General features: G+C 57.0%; 1 protein-coding gene across 1 annotated transcript in view; it reads right to left on the bottom strand.

Moving 5' to 3' along the window:
• The window catches only part of SORCS2 (sortilin related VPS10 domain containing receptor 2), a gene marked incomplete at both ends in the record, with an annotated part of 482,856 nt that overhangs the window by 7,531 nt on the left and 450,373 nt on the right, over window positions 1-24,952 (bottom strand). Inside the window, 11 exons of the mRNA XM_082653831.1 lie at window positions 556-681; window positions 1,667-1,779; window positions 3,076-3,199; window positions 4,350-4,483; window positions 5,476-5,662; window positions 10,859-11,030; window positions 13,447-13,575; window positions 14,336-14,469; window positions 15,330-15,450; window positions 23,203-23,310; window positions 24,238-24,329. Coding sequence (XP_082509957.1) covers window positions 556-681; window positions 1,667-1,779; window positions 3,076-3,199; window positions 4,350-4,483; window positions 5,476-5,662; window positions 10,859-11,030; window positions 13,447-13,575; window positions 14,336-14,469; window positions 15,330-15,450; window positions 23,203-23,310; window positions 24,238-24,329 — 1,440 coding nt within the window. The remainder of the gene's footprint in view (window positions 1-555; window positions 682-1,666; window positions 1,780-3,075; window positions 3,200-4,349; window positions 4,484-5,475; window positions 5,663-10,858; window positions 11,031-13,446; window positions 13,576-14,335; window positions 14,470-15,329; window positions 15,451-23,202; window positions 23,311-24,237; window positions 24,330-24,952) is intronic.

Genomic DNA, 24,952 nt, shown 5'->3' with positions numbered 1-24,952 from the left:
CCATTCATCTTTTTCCTTTTTCGATGCGGACCATTTTTAAAGTCTTTATTGAATTTGTTACAATGTTGCTTCTGTTTTATGTTTTGGCTTTTTGGCCATGAGGCATGTGGGATCTTAACTCCCCGACCAGAAATCAAACCCCCAACCGCTGCATTGGAAGGTGAAGTCTTAACCGCTGGACCATGAGGGAAGTCCCCCCCGATTCATCTTTCGATTCCCCGTCCTAGTTGGATGCTCTGAAACTGTTGCCCAGGATCCCCTGGCCGGTGCTCACCCCTCGCAGTGAGGCTGGGGCGGTGTGACCAGCTCTAGCCAATGAAATGGGAGTGAAAGTGGAGCGTCCCCCTGAGGGGTGGTCCTGCCCAATGCCCTGGTCCCCCCCACTCCCCCTCCAGTGTGACCTTGGGGTAGCCACAAGGGGGAGGAGGGACAGTGATTGGTGAGAGATAAGCCTTTACGCGATGACGGGAGGCTGAGGTCCCCGTGCTTGCCGGGAATCACCACCAAACCGTCGGCGGCGTGGGGAGGACCCGGCCCAGTGGCCGCAGGAGATACCTTGTCACTTGTGAGGCTCCTCTTCCTCGTGGGCCTGGCAGGGGGCAGAAGCACGTGCAGGTCAGCCAAGGTGGGCAGCCCCGGCTTTACAACGGTCACCAGCAGCTCCTCGGGGATGCTGGTCTCCTGCGGGGACACAGACGGCCACTCTGATCCACCGGCCTCCTCTGTCCCCTGCCACACTCCAGGGGCCCAGGAATACCCTCCCTCCCTGAGTGGCCTGAGTCTTGGCCATTCCTGACCCCTGTACACCTGGAGTCATGGCCCCAGCAAATGACAGCACTGCCCTCTACCTACTGCAGCCCAGCGCTCCTGGTCCCTCAGCCTGTGGCCACCACCCCGGCCTCCGCTCAGCCAGGCCTGCCCCCTTCAGCTCATTCCTCACACCATGCCCAGGTGAGCAGGCCCCTCCCTGGCTACTGTCCATCCAACCGTCAGGGCTCCTGGCCATGCAACTCCCTCAACCCACAAAGCTCTGTCTCCTGAAAGTCCCACTCCATGCATGTTCATCTGGCAAACTCCTATTCATCCTTCAACACCCAGGACAATATTACCCAAATTATTAATGGGCCAAAGGGAGGCATGGCCAGGGTGGGCCTCAGTCTGTGACAGGCTTGGCTGACACTAGAGGGCTGGGTTTTCTCCCACTGGGGGCCCAAGGGCCTCGAGTGCCCTACGCCCACCCTGATGCACTGCCTTTGCTTTCTGCGACCTCCCTGAGGGCAGCCGTCACACTGACTCATCTCTCTGTCTCCAGTGTCCAGCCCAGAAGAGAAACGTGGTGAGTAAATGAAAATCCCTTTAAAGAGATTCTGTTGTAGGACAGCAGCTATGTCTTGTGCCAACAGCTGGTGCTCACTAGATGTGCATGGAAGATGCAGTCCTGTCCCTCCTCTGCAAGGTGACAGTCTGGCTGCATGTCCCCCAGGGCCAGGTAAGAGGACCCTACATGGCTTCCAAGCACCACTGTCAGCCGATGTGAAGGACAGAGCATCAGGACTGCAGGGCAGCCCGCCTGCCCTCTCCTGGGGGCTCCACAGCCCCCGCTTCTCTGGGGCACCCACAACCCAGAGGTGGGCAGGTGGTTTTGCCAGTGGTGGGCTGGGGGCACCTTGGAGAGGAGCCGGGACACCACGAGGCCAATGTCCTCCCTCCACTCGGGGGTGTTGGGGTTGTGAGCGTCCAGGTCCTTGGAAAACTGCAGAGGCATGACCTGAAATTGATCTGGAAAGAGGCAGAGATGGGAGAGTGGGTCAGTCCTGGGCGCCCGGCCCCGCTTCCTCTGAGGACGGTGGCCACACCCCCTGGATGGTCCAGGGCTGGTCCTGGGTGTGGATCCTGTGGCCCATTTTCAGAAAACAAGGTTCTTCCCAGTGTATGTGCCAGCAGCTGTCCCGGGCGGGGCCCACTACACCGGCTGCCATTTAATAATAAAACAACAACAACAAAGGTGACAATGACGAGGACAGCAGTGCTGCCCTGGAGGGAGGGCCAAGCCTGCTGTGTGATTTGCCCCATCAACTCACAAGGACATACACACCCTACGACGTTGACTTCTCGTCCCCCAGGGATCCATGGACTTTGACTGGGCTGGTTCCCCCACCAGAATAAGAGTCCCTGGAGAGCAGAGCCCCCACCTTCTCTGTCTCTCACATTTCCCAGGGTCTGCAACTCAGAAACCTATTCTAGATCCACAAGCAGCAGGTGGTAAAAAAAAAAAAAAGACTCGGCACCAGGAGTCTCAGAGTGGACTGCAATCTCTCCGCTTACCTCCCGAGCCTTGGTTTCTTGATTTGTAAAATGGGAGGAGGTTTTGCAGGGGTGAGGAGAGCTCAAGGGACGAGTGCCTTGTGAAGTGTGAGCATGCAGTGCAGGTGGAGATGACTTTCAAGGCTCTGGGCTCAGGGCCTGCTGCCCACATGCTCGTGAATGAAGGAATGGCTGAGGGCAGTTCCCTAAATATTTAACTGATGGCTGCTGTCCACAGGACAGGCTGTTCTTAAAGCAAAAGGAGGGTTTATCAGTGTGGTGATGAGGGCAACATGGTGCTGGGGGGGGGGGGTCTCTTCCATTCTTAGGACTAATTTTCTATCGTAAATGTCTCCTGGGGGGCTCAGAGCCCCCAGTGAGCCAATAAATGGGACACAGATTCAGAGCAGGACTCTCAACAAAAGTGATACAATCACGTGATGATCCTCAGATAATGGGGGTGCTGAGGACAGGCAGCCGGTGGGCAGGCAGACCCGGAGCCCGATCCCAGCTCTGTTGCTGCTGGGTGACCGTGTCAAGCCCCTCAGCCGCGTCCTCATTTGTGCCACGTGGAGCCTGTGAATGCCATGGACGTAGGAGTTGTCGGTATTTATTTTACAGATGGGGAAATGGAGGCCCCTCTGCCCCGCTGAGCCCTGCCTGGGATGACCAGGACATCGGTGGCATGTACACCGCCTGCCCCCGACCCTGAGCTCCTGAAAAGGAGGAGCTGCGCTGCCTGTCCCGGGGGGCGGGAGGGGGGCAACTCACCCAGCACGCGGACCACCTTGGAGTCCTGCAGCACGGAGGTCCCACAGGCAGCCTGCACCGTCACGCGCACGTCCCCTGTGTCCCCAAACCGCGTTGTCACAGAGTTCTCCAGGGACAGCAGGGGCTGCGGGCACGAGCGGGGGTCAGGGCTGGGCCGCAGAGCTGGCCCCAGTGTGCGGCCAGGGCTGCACTGAGAGCCCCCGGGGGGTAAGAAGAAGGCCCCCCAGAGACGCCCGGTCCTGAGCTCCCCAGCACAGGCACCGTCTCCCAGTGCCCCTTCCCTCCAGAGGCTCCGAGCCCCCCTCCGTGGATGGTGTCGAAGGCGCATGGTGGCTGCTAGGCAGGGCCTCCACCCTGATCCCTTTCACCTTCTCACCCCCTCCACGCTCAGCTGGGCTATGGGACCTTCATCCTTGGACCCCAGCGGCCAGCTCAGCACGCACCCTGTGGGGTGGGCACACACATCCGACTGGGCCTCACTATTGCCTCGGACCTTGTAGACGGGGAGGCAGAGGCTTGGGGAGGTGTAGCAACCGGCCCCAAGAGCTCGGCTGCAGGGGGCTGAGTCGCCATTCGAGCCCGGAGCCCGAGCCCCTTCCTCGACCCTCCCCATGCCAGGGAAACAGTCTGGAGCCCAGGGCCCCGCCTGGTTGGGACCTCAGCCGTTGTTTGGGGCTCTCTGCTTGGCGGTGAAGGGCTGCCGTTTGCTGAATAAATGAAGGATCCCCCTTTGGGTCTTGAGGCCCCCCCCCGGCCTAAGGGTGGGCAGCTTCACCTGCAGAGGCCCTCAGGGTCTCCTACCAGGCATCTGCCCTTGGCTCCCCACTGCCCACAGGATACAACCCACAGCCCTGGGTGAGGCTTCTGAGGTTGGGTCCAGCCCCAGGGACCCCCTCCTCCATGAAGGCTTCCCTGACTACTCCCATGCTATAACTAGAAATGGCCTGATCTCTTCTGGAACTTTCAGACGTGTCACCTGTCTCCTTCCTGTGACACCTGTCACACACTAACTTAGGTCACCTACTATGTTCCCACATCTTTCCCTAGGAAAAGGCAGGGTCTGACCCGATTCATCCCTCGTCCACCACACTCAGACATGGCCGGACCCCGAACAGATGCTTAGGGTGAAGGAAGAGTCGGTGTGTGCTTTCCTCACCTCCATGGTATCACACACTGTGTCCTGCCCAGTATGGAGGGTGGGGCCTGCCCCACTCTCCACCCCAGATGGGAGCCTGTGGGAAGGAGGGGCTGCCAGGGGCCTGAGGCCAGCATACCTCCAGGCTGTGACCAATCCACCAGTAGAAGACGGTGAGGTTGGGGTTCAAGGGCAGCAGCACAGCTGTGAGGGTCACCTCCTGGTTGACGCCAATGATAGGAACCACTTCGAGGTAGAGTGCCTGCAGGGGGGCTGCAGGGGCCAGAAAAAGGTTAGAGGTTAGAGGGCATCAGGGCACTGGCCATGGCACAGGCTGCTATCAGTCACTGTCACAATCAACCTCATCACCACCATCACCACCACCATCACCATCACCACCACCATCACCATCACCATCATCACCATCACCACCACCATCACCATCATCACCATCACCACCACCATCACCACCATCATCACCACCATCACCTCTATCATCACCACCATCACCACCACCATCACCACCACCATCACCACCATCACCACCACCATCACCACCATCACCACCACCATCACCACCATCATCACCACCATCACCTCTATCATCACCACCATCACCACCACCATCACCACCACCATCGCCACCATCACCACCACCATCACCACCACCATCACCACCATCATCACCACCACCACCACCATCACCACCATCATCACCACCATCACCACCACCATCACCACCATCACCACCATCACCACCATAACCACCACCACCATCACCACCATCACCATCACCATCACCACCATCACCACCATCACCACCATCACCATCACCACCACCACCACCATCACCACCATCACCATCACCATCACCACCACCATCACCACCACCATCACCATCACCAGCATCACCACCACCATGACCACCATCACCACCACCACCATGACCACCATCACCACCGCCACCATGACCACCATCACCACCATCACCACCACCATCACCACCATCACCACCACCATCACCACCACCATCACCATCACCATCACCACCATCACCACCACCATCACCACCACCATCACCATCACCACCACTACCATCATAATCACCATCACCATCACCACTATCCCCACTGCACAGACCACCATGGGTGTGGACTCGAGCCCAGCCTGCCTGCCTCCCTGCCCTTGGGCTCCCCGTGCTTCCCCAAGAACCAGGTCTCTGTCACAGGGAGAGACACTTGGCCTCAAAGGGACGATGGACTTACAGTTGACCTGGACAAACAGCACGGCTTCGTCATGTCCTGCCATGTTCTCCGCCCTGACGGACACGCGGTAGACACCAGGGTTCTCATAGCGGTGCCGGATGGGCTCCCCGGTCAACGTGAGGTTCACGTACATGGCCTTGAAGCCGTCCCCCAGGTCCACCTGGTACTTGGTGGTCAGGACATCGCCCTGCAGGAAGCACCACAGGGCCACTTAGGAGTGGGTGCAAAGCTGGGGGCCAGCGATGAGGCATTCACTCATTCATTCAATCGTTCTTTCCCTCACTCCTTTCCTCAAAGTGAGTGGCCTGGGGACCCCAGGGAACCAGATCTGTTCTTCCCTTGGGGCTCCCAGCCCGGAGGGCTGGGCTGAGAGCTGTAGGAGGTGGGTGGAAGGAGGGGCCAGGGCCAGGTTTGCATTAGAAAGATCACGCAGCTGCAGAGAGGGAGAGGGGTCAGGGCTCATGGGCGAGGGCAGGGAGGCAGTGCAGGGGCGGGGATAGGGGCCAGGGAGGCCCACCGAGGGCTCAGCCAGGAGCCGGGAGGGCGGGAAGGGGCCTAGCACACTGCTGGACAGTTTCAGTAACATGTCTAGGAAGATATGTGTGTGTAGGAAGACCCTTAGTCTCCCAGGAAATTAAGAAAACATTACTTTTCCCTCTCTGATGCTGCGATTCCTGCATTTTTCTTTTCTCTCACTCTATGCGGTGCCAGGAGTGATGCTCGTATGCACGGGCTCTGTGCAGGAAGGGGCTCCCACCCACTGCTGCCTCTTCCAGGCGTTTCCCCACCCACACAAGCTGTCCAATCACCCATATACTCCCCGCCACAAGCCTTATCCTTCCAATAACCGTATTTTCCTCATAGAGGCGTGGGGAGGAAATTGAGTGAAGGGAACAATAACTTTTTCAACTTTCTGGCAAGAGGTTCTCATATTCAGTCTCATGTTCTCCCTCCCTCCCCCCACCCCGCATCGTCCCTTCCTGCCACCCCTCCCCCTGCTGCAGAAACACCCAGAAAACCATTTCCTAGTGATCAAGAACGAAGAAGATCATCACTGTTTAGCAATCCTCTTATCTTACACCTGCCAAACCTTAAAACTCGATAGGATACTTTTAAGTAAATTATGTTCATCTAACTTTCTTCACAAATATGGAGTAGTAGGTTGAATAGTGTCCACCCCTGCCCCCGCTCCAATTCAGTCCGCTTGAAACCTCGAATGTACCTTATTTGGAAATAGGGTGTTACAGGTGTAATTAGTTAAGATGAGGTCACACCGGATTACAACAGGACCCCAATGACTGGGGTCTTTATAAGAAAAAGGAAGGGGATTTGAGACACAGGGGAAGCTATGTGAAGACAGGAGGAAATGCGGCCACAGCCCAGGGATACCTGGAGCCCCCAGAGGCTGCAGAGACAAGGAAGGACCCTCCAGAGGGAGCGTAGCCCTGCTGACACTTCGATTTTGGGCTTCCAGCCCCCAGAACTGTGAGAGGAGAGATGTGTGCTGTTTCAAGCCACTCAGTTCGTGGCCACTGTTGTGATGGCCTCAGGGACCTTATACAAGTACGTTCTATTATCCCCATTTTATAGGTTGGAAGACTGAGGCTCTGTGAGCCCAGAACCTGCAGGCTGGCCCACGGGCCGGTGCTTTCTCCGTTTAAGGGCAGTCTCATGGGGGCTGGGTGTCTCAAGTCCGATTTGTTCCGAGAGGGAGGGGTTTCCTGTATTGCATCCTGGGAGAGGAGGGTGCTTCTGGCTGAGTCGGGACCTGCGGCTTTGATGGGCAGGTGCCACCCCCTCCTGGGGACCCTGAGTCCTGCCTGCAAGCAGCTAAGACAGGTGCAAGTTTAACTATTGACACATTTCCTTGTTTAAAACACCTCGTCATAATCAGGAAAGTAATACAGTATCAACGTAGGACAAGGAGAGAATACAAAAGGCAAAGCGAAGGAGCTAGAAAGGAAAAACGGTGACGTCACTGCAACACCCGCCCCCCACACCGTAGTGTTTCCAGGCAGATGTGTGTGTGTGTTAATTACTGAGTGCTTCAAAAACATTCAGATGCTTCACGCTGAGCCACTGCCAATTCACATGTAATTGTAGCGGATAACACAGAGAGCCCCAGGTCCCTGGTACCCAGCTCCCCCTGTGCTAACATCCCGCAAAACATCACTACCACAAATAGGGAATCCACTGGGGTCCCTCCTGCCGCCCTGTCACAGTCACACCCGCCCTTCCATCACATCCCTGACTCCGTGGGATTAGAACCTGTCCTCCATTTCTATAATTTTGTCATCTTGAGGATGTTCTATACATGAAATCAGAAAGCACGGAGTCATTGGGATTAGCTTTCGCATTCAGGATAGCTCTCCGGAGATTCCCCCAGCTTGTGGTGTGTAGTCTGTTCCTTTTTATTTCGGGGTCCCCCCACGGGATGGACGTGCCACCACGTGTTATCTGCTTGTCCATCCAGGACATCTGGTTGTCTGCGGATTCTGACTGTTAGGAATAAAGCTGCTATGAACCTTGATGCACAGGTTTCCCGGTGAATGTTAAGCCTTTATTTCTCAGGAGCGTAATATGTTCAGCTTTTAAAGAAACGACCGACTCTTCCAGAATGGCTATGATTTCACGTTCCCATCAGCCACGTAGGAGGGATCCAGTTTCTCCGCATCCTCGCCTGCCCTGGGTGGTCCCACTAGCTTTTAGCTTGGCCGTCCCCGCAGGTGTGCAGGGACACCGCTCTGAGGGTTTGATTTCCATTTCCCTGATGGTTTATGATGCTGACCATGGTTTCATGTGCTCATTTGCCACCTGTACCTCCTCCTCAGGGAAATGCGTCTCCAGGTCTTTTGTCCATTTTCTGACTGCACTGTCTGTGTTCTTCCTGCTGAGTTCTGAGTGTCCTTCATGGGTTCCGGGTACTAGTCCTTGGTGGATGTGTTTGTAAGTATCTCCTTCTGCGGCTGCCTTTTCATCTCTTAGGGTCTGTCGCGGAGCGAGATGTCGCCTTTTGACGAAGTCCAGTTTATCAGATTTCCTTCGTGGATGGGGCTGGTGGTGTCAAATCTGAGAACTCTCTGCCTAGCCCTAGGTTCCGGCTGTTTTCCTCTCTTTTTTCTAAAAGGTTTATAGTTTTCCATTTTCCGTTTAAGTCTGTGATCCACTTTGAGGTGATTCTGCGTCGGGTGTGAGGTTCCTTTTTACCGGCTCTTCATGTGCTGAAGCCCATCCTCCCTCCACTGAGATGCTTCTGTTCCTGGGCCAAAATCAGCCGGGCCTGCTTGTGCGGGTCTGTTTCTGGGTTCTCCACCAGATTCATTTTCAGTGCTTAAATATTTACAGAACTTGGATTCCCCCTAAATCCAGCGCTGTTTCCACACCTGGGTTGGGTGTGTGCGTCTGTGGTTGTGTTACGAACGTGAATGCGTGAGTGTGTGTGTGTGAGTGTGAGTGTCCGTGTATGTGAGAACGAGTGTGCCACAGTGTGTGTACCCACCTCAGCCCTGCACCCACTCCTTCCCAAGGCTCTGACACGGGAGCCAGCGGCCTCTTCTGGACAGCAGCGTGCGCTGGACTCTCTCTCCCAAGAGCATCTTTCTGTTGCCCCCTCACTCCAGCCCCCTGCTGCAGCTGAGAGTGCCAGCCCGCCCGGTGCGCTGCCAGGCGTATCCTGTCCTGGCTCTGGATGGAGCACCGCAGGTGTGACTTAGCTGCTGGGACTCCAGGCTCTAGGGGGCAGCAGGCAGCCGTTTTTCTTGCAAATCTGTCCTGGAGCTCCGGGAGGCAGCTGGGTCCCCTCTGAGGGTCTGGGTGGTCCCAAGCTGGGCAGGGGGCTGCATCCTCCTCTGCTGTGAACGGAGCCCCCCACCACCCCAGGGCTGCCCGCGGCTGCAGCGTTACTCTCGGGACCAGGCTCAGTCATCACGGGGACGGGGACAGGCGGGAAGGGGAGGCCACCCCAGGATCAGCTCATTTCTGGGGGCCGTGGACCAGGCGCAGTCCACACGGAGCCCCAGGACTGGACCCAACGGCACTGTTACTGTGTGGCCTCAGGTGAGTGGCTGCCCCTGTCTGAGGCTGGGTATCCCCAGCTACGAAGCCGGCTGATGGGAGCACAGCCCTTAGGCACGGGGAGGGATGACACACAGGTGCCCACGAGTACCGCTCTTTGCTCTGGACCAGAGCCCCCGCTTTCCAGCATCAAAGACCTCTGTCAGCATCACCCTGCCCCACCTGGGCACATTTTGAAGGACATCTTCTAAACGAAGCACACACAGTTACAAAGCCGCACTCATTTCACGTTACGTATTTGTTAACCGAAGACCCAAATGCGCAAGAGAGCCGTGCGCCGGGAGAGGCTGGGACCCTGGGGTGGGAACAGAGGGTTCTGACGTCCCCTTTGTGCTTTTCTGTCATTTTGAATTTCCTGCACGTTTTTCTACAATGAGCATTTGTTACTTCTATAATCAGAAAAATAAGCATGCTGCATATTAGTTTAGATAGACTAGAAGGAAATAAAAAAACCAACAGTGGCTACCTAAGGAGACCAGGATGTTTGGTGATATATTCTTATGTTTTTAATGTGGTTTTCCAACGTTCTACAGTGAGTATATACTGTTTCTAAAATCAGAAAAAAATGTAACACTTGTACTAAAGAAAAAAAAAGAAAGACTAGGAGGTGGGGAGGAAATTTATATATTTATATATAGGTATGTGTATATATATATTTGTGTGTATGTATATATGTGTGTATATATATATATATACAGACACAAAATATTTCTATATCCATCCATCTGTATTTGTATCTATGTCTATCCATTATCTATCAATCAATCTATCGTCTATGTATATCTGTTTATCAACGATATCTGTCTCTCCATTTACCTATCCATCTATCTATCATCTATTACGGAATTTGTCTTTGGCTATGAGATTATAACTAACGGTGGGTTTTTTGTTTTTTTGTTTGCATCATCGCATTTATTTATTTTTACAGTATTTTTTGAAAAACTTCCTGCTTTTCTTATGATTCCAAAATTAACTAACTCAGTATAATGAGAGTTTCAAAAAGTTTTACGGCGACCACAGAAATCTGACGTCACCGCGCGGTGAACACACAGACAGAGATGTTTGAAGCCACGCCCCCCTGGGCCTGTGCTCGCTGCAAGCCGCTCCGTTCCCTCCCTGCCTCTGACCTCTCTTCCGACTTTTCTGTTTCATTGTTTCAGTGCTGGCCTGGACCTGGGAAGGGGCCCCCGGCCCACTCTCCCCTCCCGCAGTTCGGAAACCGCTGGTCCAAAGACGCTGCCCTAACCGACGTGGAGGCGGAGAGAGCGCCGCCCGGCGCCCCGTGTGCCCGGTTGAAGCGGAGCCTCACCTGTTCCTGCCGTACCACGAACAGCACGTCCTCCCCGGGCCGCACGGCCACCGCCTCGCCGAGGATGCTGACCTGCAGGCCCCGCGGCGGCAGGAGGGGGCACTGCAGCTGCGCCGGGCTCTGCTGCGGGTCCACGCCGCCCTCGCACACGTTGGACACCACCTTCCGGTACCTGCGGCCAGACAGCGCGTCAGACAGGCGGGGGTGGGGCGGGCCCTGCTGCCCCGCCGGACCTGCTTGCCAAGAGGTGGCTCTTGCCTTGGCGAACTCCATTCTTCAACTCCCTCCCTTTTCCCGACTCCACCTGTTTGCTATTTCTGCCCCATTTTGGAGATGGGAAAACCGAGGCTCAGGGGAGGGAATGACCAGTAATGGCAGGACCTGCTTCCGTCACTGGACCTTTCCTCGGTCCGCTCGTATTCTTACAATAATGGTAACAGCTGTTGTTGTTGCTGAGGGGAGGATTGAAGGAGTCAGTCGGAATTTTGTGGCTTTGCTGGGAAATACGGTCCTGGGAGGACAGAGTGCCCAGGAGGGGCCGGGCCTTACCGCTGATGCGCCACATGGCTGTGAGCAAACTTGCTCCCAGGGGGTCTCCTCTCCCTATTACGTCAAGAGAGTGGGACCAGATGAACCTGACTCACCAGCTCATTCACACAACACGAATTTACTGAGCATCTGCTACGTGCCAGGTGCTGGGGTGCGAGGTCATCACTCACAGCCCTGCCGTTGCAGAGAGGACTGTCCAGTGAGGGAGGGAGCCCTCACCAAACCATCCCCCACATCAAGGCAACATGGCAACTGGGACAGGTGCTGGGGAGGGGCAGCACCTGGGAATCTGGTCCCTGAGAAAGGGGCTTTCAGCTAAGACCAGAAGGGTGAACAGGAGAGGGAAGAGCATCCTGGCCAGCGGGAACAGCATGTGCAAAGGCCCTGTGGTGGAGGGGTGGGGGAACCAAAGCCCAGAGTGGGCAGCAGGTGTGGGATGAGAGTGGGGAGGGGCTGGTGGGCAGAGCCCGATGGGCTCTAGTGAACATTTAGGAGGCGACGGGAAAACCACTGCTCGGGTGGCATCTTCAGACTTGCCACTTGTGATGCTCCCTCGGGCGACACCGGGATTCTGGGTCTGCAAAACTCACATCACTGCCAAAGTGGCTGGATCTGCCCACCCCCTGTGCCTGGTGCCCCGCCTGCCCTCACGGCTCTGCCACTGAAGCTTATCGTGCAAAGACGCATGTGATTAGTTTGGAAGAAAATACGCTCCCTACGAGCTACCCAGCCATGGCCCCTTGGCACCCGGAGTGTGCAGGTGGTATGAAATGAAACCCTGGGTCCTGGCTCTGCCGTTTCAGACGAGAGTTCCTGCTTGCCGAGCCCTGGTGGGTGCCCTGGAGCAGCTGCTGCGGCTCCCTGAGGGAGGGAGGGATGGATGGGTGATAGACGGATGATGGATGAATGGCTGGAGGGATGGGAGGATGGACGGATGATGGGTGAGTGAGGGGAAGAATAAACAGAGGGACGATTGGACGGATGGATGGATAGATGGATGAGGGATGGGTGGGTGGACGGATGACTGGATGGTGGGTGGATGGAGGAATAAACGGATAGATGACTGGATGGATGGATGGAGGAATAAACGGATAGATGACTGGATGACTGGATGGATGGATGGGTGATGGGATTTAGCCGCTGAGGTCCAAGCCTGCTTTTCTGCCTCAGCTGCTTTCTTCTCGGGCTTTGCCCTTCCCCGTCCCCATGGGCAGTAATGAGGATTTTCTAATAAGTCCATAGGCGGTTTACTCCCTGTCAAAACTTCCCCAAAGGGAAGCAGAGACTTTCAGATAAAGCTCATTTAGGGCCTCTGGAGCCGCAGGTTCACAGCCTTTACACACCTAACATTTTTATATGACGTTCATCCTTGACACGCAACGTGGTCAGCCTCTGGTGGAGGAAGAGTGTCATAACGGCTCACACCTGTGGAGCACTTAACCTTCATGTACAGCGTGTGTCCACCACACCACACACTGAGGGACCCGCTATGTGTCGTGGAGCTTACCGTCCAGTCAGGGGGAACGACTGGGTGAGTGTGACAATAACTGGGATATGCGCCCTCACAGGGTAAGCTCAGGGCCCAGGGTGAGTCAGGGAGGCCTTCCTGGAGGAGGCATCATTCAAGCTGAGACCTAAAGGGAGTGTGAGCACCTCTGGCCCAGCTCAGGCCTGCCTCACTCAGCGTTGGTAAATGCAGAAGGGTCCCAGCACTGCAGGGGCTCAGAAGGACCAGGCCAGGAGTGTGACTTCTCTGGAAGGGCTCAGCCTCTGCAGCAGGTGTGAGCTACAAAGCCCTTGGACCTTCTCTGCCTGTTGTTCTCTGTTCGGAGCCAGCTCAAGGCACCTCTTCTCCCTGACGCTGACCCACATGGGCTCTGCTTGGAGGGCCCCGAGGGCTCAGTGCCTGGGGTGGCTCTCAGGAACCCCGGCACACAGGGCGTTCAGCCCGACTTCTCTTTCCCTGACTCCATGCGGGGAGCCACGGGCACCAGGCAGGAAAGCAAGGGGCCACCCTGGCTCTGCCCCACACTACTCACCCGAGACTGCTGGTGTAGGTCTGGCCCAGGACACAGTCGTCAGGCGGGGACAGGGGGTTAAACCAGAAGTTAGCAAAGCACTTGTCGGCGTCGGACTCGGAGGAGGGGGTGCGCTCAAATCCATAGTCACTGGGAGGAGGGAAAAACGGACGTCAGGAGACAGCGGGGGTCAGGGGCCTCATGCTGAGGTCGCAGAAGCGGATCCACAGGGCCCTGTCCCAGAGGGAAGACAGGACTGAAGGCCGACAGTTACGTTCCAGGTGAGAAGGGATGCAAAGGGGATTCCAGCGAATCACAGGAGAGCACTGAGCCCAGCCTGGTTGTCCTGGAGGGCTGCCTGGAGGAGGTGGGCTGAATCTCAATGGAAGATCAAGAGGCAGTCAGGGGAAGAGGGGGCGAAGGGCACTGCAGGCAGGGATGAGCCCCTTCAACACTGGTGCAGGGAGATAATGGTGAAGGTGGCTGACGGAGAGGGGTAAGGATGGCTGGGGAAGGAGGCAGGTTCCAGAGCTCGGACATCCTCCTGTGGGCAGCAGGCGGCCACGGGAGTCCTTGAGCGGAGGCAGGGGAGTGGTCAGGGGGCTTTCGGCAGAGTCTCTGGACAGAGGAGAAGGGGCTGGGTGGTACAGCCGGCCCCCGGGGATGCCCTCCCTGTTCCTCAGTTTCCCCTCCCACCTGTAAGCAGCGCCACGTGCACAGGTTTGGAAACGAGGCCCACGAGTTCTTTGATGCGGGCTGGACCCAGTGGCTGGGTCCTAAGGCACAGCGTAGGGGGGAAGTGATGGAGGGTGACGAGCCCTCCCCCGGCATCACCTGCGGGGACAGCGGCTGCCGGGTCACCAGGCTACTCAGGCAGCCCCAGGGGCCCGGGGCAGAGCAGGACCCTCACCAGAGGAAGTCCGAGTCACGGCACTGGCACACACGGGCCGTGAGCGCCGCCGTGAAGCTCCGACCCTTGATGCACCAGGACGTAGGCTTCCTCCTCCGGAAACTCCTCTGTTGGCCCAGGACACAGCGGTCGCCCTGTGCAGGAAGGCCGGGGTGAGGGGCCACTCTGCATGGGCTCCCACCGCTACTGCTGCCGGTTCCTCACTCGCCGGCCAGCCGTAGGGGCCGGGAAACCGGGCCCCGGGGGAGGGGTGTCCATGCCTGAGGCCAACCTAGGGCAGCCTGGCTCCCAGCCCACCCGCCCTAGCATTCACTGAGCTCCCACTGTGTACAGGCTCTGTGTACAGGGCCCTGAGGGGTGGCAGGGCTGCTGGAAGAGGCCCCTTGCATTCACTTCTCAGGCCTGAGGGTGCCAGGTGGGCCCTGTGCAGCTGGGGTGAGCCGCAGCCTCCAGGACACACAGTAGGTCCTCAGCCAATGCTCAGAAGAGGCCACACCTGTGTGAACGGGAGCCGTGGTGCAGGGTCCCCCCAGCAATTCCAGAGCCCCCCTCGCTCTGAAATCCCGTCCTGTGGCCACACCACCTGCTCTGAACTGCACTGGGAGGCCATTTCGAGTCCTCATTTATTCCTCTCTGTGTGAATATGACACATTTTGCTGTAGAAACATGTATGTATTTGAGATTATGGGGTGGGGCTGCCCCAGACCCACTGGGGTGTTACCTAATATATGATACACGTGCCCTGTTACCTTCCCTCGATCTGAAAACTCCTGGACCCCGAGCACGCCTGTCTCCAGGCTGGCTGGGGCCCTGTGCACCTGTTCCCCTGAGTATGACTGCAGACTCTGGCCCAGGCAGCCCCAGGCCCCAGAGGGGGCCGGAACACCGCAAAGAAGGACTGGGCATCTGAGGGAGGCCCTCGGTCCCGCAGGACGGGGAATTTGGCAGAGGGGGCCCTGCACGGTGCCCACCCCTGGCCTGCGGCCAGGCCCACCTGCAGGTTGGTGAGGTTCCAGGAGCTGTAGTCTTCCTCGCTGCACTGCCTGGAGAACCAGGGCCGGAAGTCCACCTTGACCAGCTCCCAGTCCGAGCGGAAGCTGATGTGACCGAAGACGCTGGGGAGGGGGGAGGGGGAGGGGCGGGAAACCACCTTAGTCTGGCCCGTCCCCCAGGTGCCCACCGCTTCCCCTGCGGGCCTCTGTTCCCACCTGCACAGCGGGCCCCACGGTCCCTCCCCTGCCCCCACTGGGCTGCCCTGTGACCAGGCACCTGCCCGGGGCCCCGCTGGCCACGAGCATTTGGGCGTCGGCGTTAGCATTCCCACAGTCATCACGTGTAATCTATGGCTCGTTGATGGTGTTGGTGGGGGTCATCCCACCTGGCCCCCTGGTGGACGAGGAGGCCGGCCAGGAGCCTGGACCCTCCCACATCCCCCACGCTCGTCCTCGCAGAATTGTTCTGCCGAATGATTCATGGTCAGGTGTCTGCGTCCTGTGCTCTCTGGCTTCTCCTCGCCTTTCTTCCCACCTGACCACTCCAGGAGGCCTGCGCTGCAGACAGCCAGCTCCGCCTAGCTGGGCCACAGCCTTTTCACCCCGAGCAGAACCGACAATCCAAAGAGAAGTAACGAGTCATCACACCGGCTCAGAGCGACGGGGTGGAAAGGATCCCAGTGTGGTCCTTGCTGCGTGGCCCCGGCCTCGGTGGGTGGAAGAAGCAGTGGACAGAGCACCATGGGGGCTCTGCAAAAGCCAGTCCTCTACGGAGCACAGGCAGGGTGCTGGGAGCCCGTGTATGCTATCTGGTCTACCTCACCACAGCCCACTCTACAGAAAGGAAAACTGAGGCACAGAGAGGTTGAGTAACTTGCTCAAGGTCACACAGCTTGTTTGTGCCATTTCTTCTCCCTCAGCAGGCCTTGGTGGAGTGCCTACATGTACCCAGATCCCTCGCCCTCTGGGAAGGCTGCTGCTTAAGGGATTTCCACCTGATCCTCCCAACACCTCATACTTGGGCTCCAGATACCACCACAGAAGAGGAGACCAGCCTGTACTTCTCTGGTCCTTCTCCAGTCCACCCTATAGTACCCAGGCCATATTATCAGAGGTCAAGCATGGAGGAGGTGAAGCACCCCTTCCACGCACACCGACAGGAGCCGGATACTTGGGGGAAGCCAGTGATGGTCTGAAAGGGTGCAAACCCCGTTCTAGGAGAGTAGTTGAGAAGGCCCTCGGAGTGTGTTCTGGGGGATATGATGGCTCTGAATGTCCGAGGCTGATATTTGAAGAGGAGTTTTGGAGTTTTGGCTCCATAGGACACCTCTGAGCCAGGTAGGCCTGGGCTGATACCCACTTACTATGTCTGTGACCTTGGGCAGGTCCATTCCTCTCTGTACCTCAGTTTCCTTGGCTCTAAAATGGGGACAATAACACTGGCCTTTCAGGATGGGTGGTGGATTAGCAATGGTTTGTGTAGGATGCCTGGCACTTAGTAGGAGATTTATACACACATATGCACAACACACGCTCACTTGTGCACACACACCCGTGCGCACGCACGTGCTCACACCTTCTCACGTGCACACACATTACCTCTACTGCCCAGAACAGTCCCCCGAAGCAGATACCGTGACCTTTATTTTACAGACAAGACCCCGAGCCTCTGCAGGGGCCTCCTCTGATTCGAGCGGCCCCGGAGCCTCCCTCCGTCTCGGCCTTCACCTGACTCTGTGGTCCACCTCTCCGTCCTCCCGTCCTGGGCTCCCCGACCGCCGGCAGCCCTGGCCTCTCGCCCGCTCGTGTTTGGTTGTGAATAACCCATCCTGCCCGAGGTGCAAGTCGGAGCCCCCGCTGCTGTTTCTCAGCCCGGGGCCTCTCCTGATGCTGGTGGATGCGGCCCAGCGAGGACCAGACGGCCCGCTTCTCCTCCGCCGGGCCCAGTGGCTCCCGCAGGTTCTGTTTCCGATGGCGAGGTCGTAGGAGGCCCGGATGGTGGCGACCGTGGCCGTGAAGGTGTGAAGGTGTCGTGCCGGTCCTCTGTCCCGACTCCCATCCTGACGCGGACAGCCCTCTCCCTGGGAGCGTCACCACGTAGGGATCTTTGTCACAGTGTCCCCTTCTCCCAAGCAAAGCCTGCTGGGTTGGTTACTGAGAACGAGAGGGTCTTCGGTCCCTGAAGGGACGTCTCTAAGGGACAGTTTCCGGGTCCTCACACAGCCTGAGCTGCGTCTCTTGCTCTTTTGGAAGCCACGTTATAACGAAGGTGACGGCAGCAGTAACTGCTGGCCTGTACTCTGTACCTGCTACGCGCACGACCTCCCATTCTCTCCTCACCAACCCCGTGCGGAACGTACTGTTAACATTCCCACCTTACGGACAAGGAGACTGAGGCAAGGGACCCCCTCGGGATGGCACGGCAGCCGCCCACCTCGCGGGGCAGCCAGGGTCGGTCCCGGGTTGGCGACCACAGCGCTGGGATGCTTTGCCCACGAAACACGCACTGGCCCGAGCGTGACCACCGCGCAGCCTCCCAGGCTGGCGGCACAGGTCCCGCCGGGGAAGTCCCTGAAAGGAGGCTGGCTTGCTTGATCTAACTAATCCCCTCCGTGTCTTTGAAGTCCTGCCTTCTATGAAACCCAAAAGCTCAGCTGATACTTCGAGAAGTATCTGTCATCCGGCTGACTCTGAGTTTTAGGAAGGAGACGCCAGAGGGAGGCTAGTTATTGCTTCACGATTAATAAGGAAAATGTGGGCCGGCCTCTGCAGGTTAAGGAGGAGCCCCACGCCCTTCAAAGAGCTCACTCCCCTCCCCTAGTGCAGCCCGGGGAGGATCTGGGAGCCCACTATCGCCCCCCAGGGCCTGGGGGGCCCTCACACCTCTGAGGCTGCACTGGTGGGGGTGGGAGGCTGAGCAGGGGTGATCCAAGCTGAGGGAAACATCCCCAAAGGTGACTACGGTCAGCTTGGACGTGACCTTTGGGCAGATTTGGATAAAGAACCATCTGGGGAAATGCTCTCAACTGTGCAGGAAATAGGACAGCGGGGGATAGAGAGAGAGAGGCAGAGAGACAGAGGATGGGGAAGGGAGGGAGACACAGAGAGACACAGAGAGAGGGAGAGAAGGAGAGAGACAGGAAGGGAAGGAGTGGGAGTAGACAGGATGCTAGGTCTGAGCGCTTCCAGCAGTCTGGAGAGATGAACCTTTATTCTAACACGCCAGCATGTTCCCTCTTTCAGAGTTTGAATCATTTCTGTGTCAACCGGAATTTGGAAGTGGTCTGATGATGTGGCACAGTGAAGTAGGAGGCCTGTAGGAACAGTTCCGATGCTTTTTCAAAAAAAACTTGAGGTTATAGCATCTGGCTCTGAATTCTGCCAAGAGTGTTCCAGGAATAAAACGCCCCATCTGTTGATGAGTGCTGAAAACCAGGCTGTTTCTGGGGCCAAACCCAGCACTGATGCGGTGACAAAGGGCTTGACGTCCTGGAGCTCCTAGGTTAATGCCCTGGGGTAGAAAGTGCGCCCATTTCTCAGCTGGGGAAGCTGAGGCCTCAGACCCAGCTGACTTGTTCAACCTCTGCAAAACCAGCACGGGCCAGCCATCTCCCCTGGTGTTTCTGACGCTTCCCTTCTGCTCCGTGGCCTCCGGTCCTGGAAAACTGGTCAACCAGCAAAGGGTCCAGGCTGAGCCTGGCCGCCACACCATAGAGAGCCCTGCATCGGCCCAGGCTGGAGTCTTCCTCCCTCCCCGGCCCACCCCAGAACGAAGCCTCCAAGGGCACGAGGGGAGCATAAGTATGTGACGTCCTGAAGGATTTAACTCATTCCAGGGCCAGGGAGGAGAGGAACTAGGTGTGCAGGGAGAAGCACAAGTGAGGCGTTTAGGGAATTAGAAAGGTGATGATTCCTGACCCAGTTTTTATAGGACAGCCTCTGGGGTCCCCCTTCCAGCTCTGGCTCTCCAGGACCCATGCAGAGCTGATGTGACGGGTCCCCCTTTGCCACCACTCCCTCGGTGCAGAATTATTGAGATTTTTAGCACTTCTAGACGAAGGGGGAATAAATCCTCCCTGGAGATTTCCTATGAGAATAAAATGAGATAACGTAAAAAAAATGGACCCATAACATATAGTATGTGCTCAATAAAGCTTCGTTACAGAACTTGTTGCAAGAGGCCATACTGGGAAAGATGTAGGGGGGATGCCAGGCTTCCTCAGTCCTGGTGGCAGGGGAGGCCCCCTGGAGGGGGTCACTGAAGCCGGATTTGGGTCTGGCAGGAACTTCGATGGCTCTCTTGTCTCAAACGTCCTGAGAAAGGAGTCCGCACTACCGTTTCCACGTCCCTTTGCTCCATCTTCCGTTCCCAGAAGCCTGGGCGGTGGGCACACAGGCGGCCGTGGTCCCTGGTGGCCCGCGGTGGGGGCTTACGAGAGCTGTACTCCCAGCCTCCATCCCAGGCAGCCAGAGGAGCCTGGCGAGGGGGCGTTCACATGAGCACCCACAGGAGCCCCAGGGCAGAGGCGGGCCTGGAGGGGTAACGTCCACTCTGGGCGGTTTCCTTCCAGTTCAGGCCTCGGGCTGGGGGCCAGGCACCCCTGGGGGCTTATCCGAGTGGCCCCTCTGGGGCATTCAGAAGGGTGAAGACCTGGCTCCTCACAGGCGATGGGGAGCCGGCCGGGGCAGGGGTGTGAAAGCCATCGTGAGCTGGAAGGGCAGACAGGAGGGCATGAGTTGTTCTTTCACCAGGGACTCACTGCCAGGAAATGACTCCAGCTGGGCACACGTACCTGGACATGCTCTCCAGGCCAAGCGGGCAGGGTGAGGGGTCCTAGCACCCAGCCACTCTGCTGGGAATGGACGGAACCGGCCCGTCTGCTCCAGAAGGGCTGAGCCAGAGCTGGGGCACCGTTCAAATCCTCACGTGGAAAAGCATGAATCCTTCTGTATCCACAGCTCGTCCTTGGGCCTGGGTCTCACTGGCCCGGTCCTGGTTCAAAGGTCAGCTGCTCCGAGACTCCGTGATCACCACCCGCCCCAAAAGCGACCTTTCAGCCCCCAGCCCCTCGGCTGGCTGGCCCTGTTGTATCAGCATCTTTCACGATAGCGAGGAACCGTGTCACTCTTGGTTATATTTGATCTGTCTGCCTGGGCCACCAGCTCTGTGGGTCCTCGGGGTCCCTGGTGCCCAGACAGAGGGTGGCACATGGCAGGCCAGGCTGGAATGACCGGAGAAGGGCTAGCCTTGAGATAGGCTGGGACCTGGGACCCTTTGCTGCAGTGCTGGCACCTGGACAAACGTCTCCTTGAGCCACAAAATACCAAGAAACTATAAGGGACTAAAAATAACTGTGTGTGTGCCCAGCTGGGGCAAACTATGGACAAGATACGAAAAGCCCGAAAACCCAACTGCCACTTCTGAAGAGCCGGGAGCAAAAGCAGGGCACCGAGCACGCCCCCTGCACTCAACCCCACCTAAGGGGTGAGCAAACCTCCTAAGCCACGCCTCCAGCTGACCCCAGGACACACCTCTACCCTCACCCCATATAAGGAAGCAGCTCGCCCCCTGCCCCACCCCGGGGAGCGAGCAAGGGAACCTCTTACTCGTTTTCACTCCCTACTGCTACGGCAGGAGCCTTCCTGGGCTGGGGACTCAGACCCAGCCCTGCCCCCTGGAAGCTTCCTCAAAGTCTGCTGGGGGGAGAGAGGAAGTAACTTGGGAGGCCAACCAGAGACCGAGGTGTCCAAAGTGCCGGGTCCCCTCCCAGCGTCAGTGGCCCTGGCCTACATTGGGCTGTCATGAGGGGAAGAGTCATGGGGCCTTGGGTGGCTTCCTGGGGCCATCTTAACTCATGTCCACAAACTCGTGCTTCAAACAATGGAAACGTATCTCCTCACCGTTCTGGGGGCCAGAAACCTGCGATGTGGGTGTTCACAGAGCGGGCTTCCTCTGCAGGCCCCAGTGGAGGGTCCTTCCTGCCTCTTCCAGCTCCTGGGGCTCCAGGCGTGCCTGGGCTGTGGTCGCATCACGCTGGCCTCTGCCACGTCTTCACATGACGGTGTGGCTGTGTATCTAACCCTAACCCTCTTCGTATAAGACACGAATCATTGGATTAGGGCCCACCTGCCACCTGTGTGACCTCATCTCAACTAAGCACGTCGGCAAAGGCCCTGTTCCCAAGTAAGGTCACATCCACGGGTTCTGGGTGGACGTGGATTTGGGGGACACTGCTCTCCCCAGTACAGGCGTCATCAATAAAAGCCAAGCAGAGTGCACAGGGCCCGATCTCCTGCACCCAGTGCAGCCAGGCATGCACAGCATTGGCGGGGCTGTTAGAAATGCAGAGTCTCGGGCCCCACGCTGGCTTGTGAGTCAGCTCTGCCTGAACAAGTGCCTAGACGGGCGAATCACCCAGGAAGGAGGCTTCCAAAGGCGGACCCTCATTTCGTGGTTTCTGGGTGAGCGCCTTGTCTCCCCAGCGGGGCCACAGGGCACAGTCAAGCCCTGGGTGCCTTTTTCAATCCCCGCCTGCTCAGGCTCTGCTCCTGGGCTGTGAGCCACTCTGAACAGGGATGTGCTTGACCTAAGCCAGGGTCAAGGGGCTGGGGTCACAGCCTGGATCTGCCCTTCACTGGCCCATTTGGGTCTTAGGTCCTCTCTGTGCCATGTGCCTACAAGTTCTTCACAGGTGCCAATAGCCAATAATCATCACTACCATTATCACCCTCACCATAGCATCACCTTCATGATCACCATCATCAACACCATCACCACCATCAACATCACCATCATCATTATCATCACAATTATCATCATTATCACCATCATCATCAACATCACAATTATCATCATCATTATCACCATCATCACCATCATCAACACCATCATCCCATCATCAATACCATCATCACCATCATCACCATCATCATCATAATTATCATAATCATTATCACCATCATCACCATCATTATCACCATCATCATCACTGTCACCACCACCACCATCATCATCCTCACCATCAGCATCACCTTCACTATCACCATCATCAACACCATCATCATAATCACCATCACCATCATCATAACCATCACCAACACCATCATCATCATCACCAACACCATCACCATCATCATCACTGTCACCATCACCATCATCACCATCATCATCATCACCATCATCATTAACACCATCATCACCATCATCACCATCACCATCACCACCATCATCATCACCATCACCATCATCACCATCATCACCACCATCACCATCATCATCACCATCGTCATCATCATCACCATCATCACCATCATCATCACTGTCACCATCATCACCATCATCCTCACCATCAGCATCACCTTCACTATCACCATCGTCACCACCATCACCACCATAATCATCACCATCATCACCACCATCATCACCACCATCATCATCATTATCACCATCAACATCATCATCATCACCATCATCACCATCATCATCATCACCATCATCACCATCATCATCATCATCATCATCATCATCACCATCATCATCACCACCACCACCATCATCATCACCATCTGAAAGGTTAAGTGGACAGTGACCCAGAGCTGACCCTTGACTCTTGGTTCCACCCCTCACCAGCAGGTGATCATGGGCAGGTGACAAATGTCCCTAAGGACAGAGTGGCCACTTCCCGGTGGCTGAGGATGAGAGGAAACAGTAGATGGTAAGAGATAAGGAAGCAGGTGTGAAGATGGAGGTCAAAGCGAGGAGGCTGGGGGTCAGTGTTGAACCTGCCTAGAGCAGCAAGGCCCACAGTGGCCCTCCGCCACGGCCCGCCTGGGGTTCGGCTCTGACCTGCCTGCCCACCTCCCATGGGCACTCACGTCATGACCAGCGTCTCGTCCCCCGGCTCACTCAGCAGCCCGTCCACAAACACGGAGGTGCTGGTGAAATTGTGCGTGCTCCAGGTGAGGCCCTCATCCACACTGAACCTGCCGAGAGAAGGGGAGTCACCACCTCGGGGCAGGTGGGAACACATCCTGTGTCCAGGACGAGCTGCCTTGCTGGACCCAGCCCTGCCCATGCCCAGGGACGAGAGCTGTCCAGCTGAGGTGGCTGGGAAAACAGGCAAGAGCAGTGGCCAACCCCAGGGCCAGTCCAGTGTCTCGGCCACAAGAGGATCCCTGACCTCACGCTCTCCTGGGAGGTCACAGCAGCCACCCACCACCAGCAGATGGCATCCACATCTGCTTGGTGACACCACAGTCAAGGAGTCCTGGGTGTGTGGTCTGGGTCCCAAGCTGCTTTGTACCCCTTGAATTGCAGTTATCCAGGCCTTGGAAACATCCAGGTCAGCCCCACCCAATGCCCGAGGCCAGCCCAGGGTTTGCCAGGTCATTGATGGGAGCTTACTGTCTCTCAGTGAGGCATATCAGTACAGCCAGCTGCAGTGCACAAAGATCTTTTTCAGACTAAAGTGATACTGGCTTCCTGGCAGCTCTCCCAGCTCTGCCTTCCAAGTCCAGAGTTCATATCTGCCCTCACTTCCCCACAATAAACCTTCACCTGTCTGAAGCTGATGCCAACCCCACTCTCACCTGGGCACACGCTGCTGGCTTCCTTCTCTGACCCCACCTCCTCCACTGAGCTAATTCCTGTCCATGCATAAAAGTCACCTCCTCTGAGAAGCCCTCCCTGCTTCCCGAGGATGAGGTGGGTGGGTGCCTCCTCACAGCCCCAGGCTTCCCTCTGGCCCACCCGACCATGCTGGGTCATCATTCCCCATTTCCTCACCTCTCCAGGCCTGGCCAGAAGCAGTTGTTGGGTGGGGGGGACTGGGGACTATTCTGAGGGGTTCCCAGGTGGGGAGAAAGAGCCCCTACCACCCTGCACCCAGTGCTGGCTCCTGATGGCCTTACTTGAGGATTTTCAAGGGGATGGAGGTGTCCTTGATGGCCACGATCACGCCGCCGTGGTCCAGGTAGAGGATGTGATGCTCCTCCTGAAATACCTGCGGAAGACAGCAGGTGGGGGTCTGAGGGCGGGACCCTGAGGAGGGTCGGAGGTTGTTCAGGGTCTGGGGTCGCTCTCCAGTGGGGCAGAACTGCCAACACACTGCCTGGGGGGCAGCAGCAGAGTCCAGTTCCCTGAGGCGGGGCTGGCCTGAGGGCTCCCGGTGTCCCCAGGCCATCCCCGTGCTCCCCCAACCACCCAGACTCAGTACGTGTGGGATGAATGGATGCAGATGGCGATTTCTAGACCATTGACAAGAGAGAAAAATAAACACTGCAGGTGTTCCTGCCTAAAGGAAAAACGCATGCACCAAAAAGGCCGACACGTGAGGATGAGAAATAGTGGAATTTAGAAAAGCATTTAGGATAATCATCACCAGTAAAAGCAAACCTCTATTTGACCTTAAGATAGTCCATGTGCCATCTCCTTCAGGAAACCCTCCCAGATGCCAGGTTGGGTGGGGAGCATCTCTGGGCCCCCTGCCCCAGCACTTACTGCACTAATTTGTCATTGTTTCCTCCAGCCAGGGAGCTCCTCAAAGGCCGGTCCTGCCTCTGAATCCTTTCTGTGGCCCGGCACATGCCTCAGCTCACAGCTGGGGGTGCCTGTGCTCAGGGAGTG

The sequence above is a fragment of the Grampus griseus genome, assembly GCF_964374135.1.
Source record: "Grampus griseus genome assembly, chromosome: 4".
In the NCBI taxonomy this organism is placed as follows: Eukaryota; Metazoa; Chordata; class Mammalia; order Artiodactyla; family Delphinidae; genus Grampus; species Grampus griseus.
This window is presented reverse-complemented; position numbering and strand designations above follow the sequence as displayed.